This window comes from Oncorhynchus mykiss, chromosome 10 (assembly GCF_057628025.1).
Source record: "Oncorhynchus mykiss isolate SJ-2025 chromosome 10, ASM5762802v1, whole genome shotgun sequence".
NCBI classification, from domain to species: Eukaryota; Metazoa; Chordata; class Actinopteri; order Salmoniformes; family Salmonidae; genus Oncorhynchus; species Oncorhynchus mykiss.
In genome coordinates this window covers 72,827,501-72,832,934 of record NC_143031.1, presented here as the reverse complement: position 1 = coordinate 72,832,934, position 5,434 = coordinate 72,827,501, and the positions used below count along the sequence as shown (strand labels likewise).

At 48.4% G+C, this 5,434-nt stretch overlaps 1 protein-coding gene across 1 annotated transcript in view; it reads right to left on the bottom strand.

The window, feature by feature from the left end:
• Nucleotides 1-846: 846 nt before the first annotated feature.
• The window catches only part of LOC110534566 (uncharacterized), a 26,906-nt gene continuing 22,318 nt past the window's right edge, over nt 847-5,434 (bottom strand). Inside the window, exons 4-6 of the mRNA XM_036933859.2 lie at nt 5,297-5,434; nt 4,818-4,979; nt 847-4,103 (exon numbers count right to left, since the gene is read on the bottom strand). The exon at nt 5,297-5,434 is cut by the window's right edge and continues 10 nt beyond it. Of these exons, the coding sequence (XP_036789754.2) occupies nt 2,995-4,103; nt 4,818-4,979; nt 5,297-5,434 (1,409 nt within the window). The 3' untranslated portion in view covers nt 847-2,994. The remainder of the gene's footprint in view (nt 4,104-4,817; nt 4,980-5,296) is intronic.

Genomic DNA, 5,434 nt, shown 5'->3' with positions numbered 1-5,434 from the left:
TTGTTCTCTCCCCATCTCTCCCCCCCCACGCTCAGCTATGCGGCTGCACTGACCGATGTGATGAGATGACATCATGCTTTGTGATAGTCTCTGAGTCCCACCGTTCACACGTACACAATGTTTCCTTTAACCATACAGGATGTCTGAACATGGAAATCTGGTATAAAAAAAAAACATTTTCCCAGAAATGTCCACCCAGGTGAATGAGCCAGTGGGAGCGAGTGACTCATCAGCAATAACTGTAATTATACATAAGCTGCCGAATAAGAGCTTTACACAAACACACACCCATGCACACACACATAAACACACACACATGCACACATAGTGGTGAAAGAGAGATGTAGAAAATGAAATGCAAGGATCATCTCCTGTCTGTGGTTGTTGTCACACTAAGAGTTAACATGCTATTCCTCCAGCCCAGATAACAAGATCTCCATCATCACCTTGATGCTAGTCGCAGAGAATAGTCCAACTGGTTACAGTATTAAAATCAATCTACTGTAGCTTTGAGCCAATCTAGAGGTCAATAGCTTTGAAGTCAGGCTTGGGTCTCAAACAAGACTCAGTACATGGGAAATCCATGGTAACCATTCCTACAGTATGAAGCCACTGCTTGTTACCAGAGAAACTAAATGTAGCCTTCAGATAACTATATATGTGACAATAACAACAACATGAAATGAAAGCTGTGATTTGTCTCATTTTCACACTACGCCTGTTCAGCACAATAACATTCGGCAGTATATTTTGATCGCTGTTTAAAGTGACTCATTCTGTAATTGACTAGTGAGTACTCAATCTGTAACAATCCTTAGGCGATTATGGTAAAATGGTTCTGTTGAATTAAAAAATAAATGATTCATGATTATTAAAGATGAACATAAACACACAACAGCAAAGCACACGAGAGAAAGCCCTGACGCGGTTCCAGTTTGAAAAGCTCACAAAACAACTCCTCCATTCGCTCTAGGTCTAGGACAATATGGGAGAGGGCACTATTTACGATGAAACAGTCTAGATCACGACAAAAGGGGCACTTCAATACAGATGACGAAAATCAAGTGCAATGCCTTGAAATCAAAGCTGTAACTTCTGATAATAACAGTCCTTCGTCCAGTTAGCACTTCATTTCCAGTTAAAATGTTCCATTTCACTTCCTTTGCTTGGTGTTGCTAATATGCAAATGATTACATTCAATATCATAGGTGAAGGTTTAAAGTTAGAGTTAGGCTGTTGAATGAGCAATTGAGCAGATAAGGAAACTCCATCGCAAGAGGACAGAGAAAAGATGGCGTAGATTGGGTAGAGAGCACACTAAGATCAGTTCACATGGTACATAGTTCTAAACCTTGGGAGAAATACACACCACAATTCCTCTTTTGAAATGTCAGAATAGGACAAAGTCTGGATGTGTACCATCAGCTAACAGTGAAACAGCACTAGAATAGGTATCAGAAAACCAATGCAAAGTCTTGGCGTGTTGTAACTGTACACACCACCTCTTTCTCAGTGTTCATATTCTTGTCACTGACCACTCAGAATCCAACGGACAGTCAGACAGTCTTGGAGTGATTTCAATGGCTCTTGTCCATCGTCATAATCAATGATATGTCATTATTGCCTTGCAGATTGCCGATCGTCCGAGCAGCAGCGCAACAACAGGTCAATGTGAGTGTCAGACAGTGAGGTCAGTCTGTACCAGCTTGTTACTAGACTAGACCCGGTCTCACCTTGTCAATGACTGTACATCCAACAGCAACATCAACCACTGGCCCTCGTCAAAGGCAGGCTGCTCTGAGAGAGAGGGATGGGAGAGGAGGAGAGGAGGAGAAGAGAAGAGGAGCTAACAGTACTCTGATGGGAGGATGGGAGGATGGGAGGATGGGAGAGGAGGAGAAGAGAAGAGGAGCTAACAGTACTCTGATGGGAGGATGGGAGAGGAGGAGAGGAGGAGAAGAGAAGAGGAGCTAACAGTACTCTGATGGGAGGATGGGAGGATGGGAGGATGGGAGAGGAGGAGAGGAGGAGAAGAGAAGAGGAGCTAACAGTACTCTGATGGGAGGATGGGAGAGGAGGAGAGGAGGAGAAGAGAAGAGGAGCTAACAGTACTCTGATGGGAGGATGGGAGAGGAGGAAAGGAGGAGAAGAGAAGAGGAGCTAACAGTACTCTGATGGGAGGATGGGAGGATGGGAGGATGGGAGAGGAGGAGAGGAGGAGAAGAGGAGCTAACAGTACTCTGATGGGAGGATGGGAGGATGGGAGGATGGGAGGATGGGGGGATGGGAGGATGGGAGGATGGGAGGATGTGGAGAGGAAGAAAGCGGGAGGTATTTTTGCAAAGCAAAAGGGCAGGTGCAGCAGAGCTTCAGACACAGCAGGTGGGCTGTTGTGTGTGTGTGTGTGTGTGTGTGTGTGTGCGAGGGAGACTGTGTGAACATTATGCTGACTTTATACTGTCTCATGCAGCTGTTGCTCCTCTTCCTGTGATGAAAGAGAGACAGAGAGGGAGAGAGAGAGACAGAAAGGGAGAGAGGGAGAGAGAGACAGAAAGACAGAGACAGAAAGAGAGAGCGAGAGAGAGTATAGTTAGCAGTTTCACTGCAGCATTGGTTTCTGCACTTTGAGAAATAACAAAAGGTGTCTTTGTTCCCGGTGGCAGCGCAGCGGGACAGAATGATAATGACCGTCAGAAAGATCAACACAGATAAACTGTCCGACTCCCTCTGTAACGACTTCCTTCCTCCTTTCAATTAGAAGGCTGTGATGATCCTCTTCCTCTGTGTTACTATGGTGACTTTACATTACTACAGTAAGCCGTTAACACAAGCAGGCCCATACTAGTTGATGTGGGGCTTGGCTTCCTTCCTGGTTTGAACAGTAGAGGGTGCTACTGGGTCAAAGTAAACACTTTTAAGCTCCATTGGCTCCATTTGTTGTCAGTCAAGTGTTTTGGTCACCTGACCAAATTATTTGGCCCTCATTGGCTGTCCTCATGACGACTCCACGGTGATGATGGCGTCCCCGCCCCTGGGGATGGCCGAGGAGGCGTGGCCACACTGGGCGACCTGCTGCGCTCGGAGGGAACAGTCCACACTGTCATGGAGGAAATCCGCCCCCTCCTCTCGATCCCCTCCTCCAACTTGATCTTCTTCCACCTTCTTCTCCACATCCTCTTCCTCGCTCTTCACTTGGCAGCGACACACTTCGATGCCGGAGTCGCCTGTGAGCCGGCGGTGACGGAAATGATCCTCATCCTCCTCTTCCTCCTCCTCTTCCTCTCTCTTCTCTTTCTCCACGGGCTCGAAGAAGTCCACATTGGTGGAGAAGAGGGCGTGTTTGGGGGGAGACTGGGTGGGCTTGGGGGGAGAGAGGATGGAAGGGCTCTGTCTCTCTGTGACCCCACCCTCACTCAGACCGCCCTCTACCCCTCTCTGCTCAGCCAGCACAGCCAGGGGGTCCATAAGGATGAGTGGAGGGAGTGGCGGATGATGTGAAGGAGGAAGTGGAGAGGGAGAAGATAGTTTGGGAGGGGGGAGAGTGGGAGGGAGAGGAGAAGACGTTGTGGGAGAAGGTGTAGGTAGAAGTTCAGGTGGAGGAGGGGGCAGAGGAGAAGCTGGATATCCTCCAGGAGACAAAGGGGACCTGGCAGACACAACTCCCTCCAGAGATGAACCCTCCCTGGGGAAGCCTCTCAGGACCTCCCTCCCTCCTCCTCCAACCTCGCTACCGGGCGTGGAGGCATGGCTGGTATTATCCGTCTCGTAGGTCACCTGGACAGAGAAGGAGGTGCTGGATGGGGAGGTGAGGAGGGAGCAGGACTCGCAGGAGCAGCTGGTGTAGTTGTCTGAACTCTGAGATGAGGTCAGGCCACCACCAGCACCGCTGGGGCCCGCCCTGGAGCTAACCAAGTAGGAGGGAGGGCCGAGGGGTTGTTGCTGGTGGTGATGGGGGTAGGCTGAACCGTAAGGGGTGGCTGTGTAAGCGGTGGCGCCCCCCATCGCCCCCTGCAGAGCAAAGACGGAGCTGTAGGATGGAGGGGGTGAGGGGGGCTGGGCTGCCACCTCCTCATAGGACGGCAGCTTGAAGGAGGCCAGGAAACCTACAGTATAACACATGACAAATAATCAATGTAATCTCCTAACCACTAGGGTTACATGACCAGCAATAGGGACTTCTACACTATGAGGTTGAAATGACACTCTGAAATTGACAAAATTATGATAATGCCCTTTTTGTGTAAGAGCTGTTTGAAAAAAAATCCTGGAATTTCAGCCTGTTCAGGCGAGATGGAGTTTGTGGCCCAGATCATGACATCACAATCAGATCTGATTATTCTGACCAATGACTAGTCATCTTTTATTTGCGTATGTATCCTCCTACTTTGGAGGGGTACTAGAGTCTAGGCTCTAGAGTCTAAACACTCCTATCCGCCAGTCAGGGTTGTGTATGTAAATACTGTATATTAACAATTGTATCAACACGCCCACACAATCAGACTGAGCGTTTCAATGGCAAAAGGAGGCTCAGGAAAACAAATTATACCAAAATATATCCGGAGTTGTTTACATTTGAAAATAAAATTAAGAAGACTGCATCGGGGCTATAAGTTGTACTTCCTTGACCTTCCCTGGCACAATGCAGCCAATGGAATAGTCCCAAAAGTTCAAATCCAACCAATCTAGCACCCTAGACAGACTCAAGCAAATGAGCATACATTTCAAATGCTATTTGAACCCAGGTCCTGCTAATAAGACGATAAGGTGACGCAGACAATGAAAGGACCGGGGAGAGAGGCGAGCGTAGCTATACGTACTGAGGTCCAACATGGACGCAGGGTAGTTGCAGGCTCCGTGGTAGGCGATCAGGTTGATCTCCCTCTGTCTCTGCTGCTGCTGGACACGCAGCTTGGCCCGCCGGTGGCGGTAGGCACAGCAACAGCTGAACAGAATCACGATGGTCCACAGCAGCCAGAACCCTGCAGGATACAGACACACAGAGACACTGGCAATACTGAATTGAATTCAAGCAACTTTATTAATCCCAATTATTAAACAGCCTCTGGTAGCTATACTGTTGCATAATCACATTGAAAAGGCTTTAATAAATTTATATTTATTATACCGTAATAAGACAAACCGTCTACAGTTTGACCAGAGGACCAGCCTTAAGGGCTTGCTCATGTTAAACTCCCGATCTGGTCTGGTTACATACCACAATGCATCGGTATAGCTGTGTGACAGCAAATGCTGACAAGACAAGCCTCTTGGCTGGTATCGACTGGTTGTTACTCACACCACAGCTCATAGTAGTAGGTGCAGCATCCTGTCTCCCCACAGCAGTGGCCGGTCTCACACAGGTAGCCTGGGTTGTTGTTGACACCAGGGCAGTACTTATGACTGAGCATGGGCTGGCTGCCTGAGCCAGCTTGGT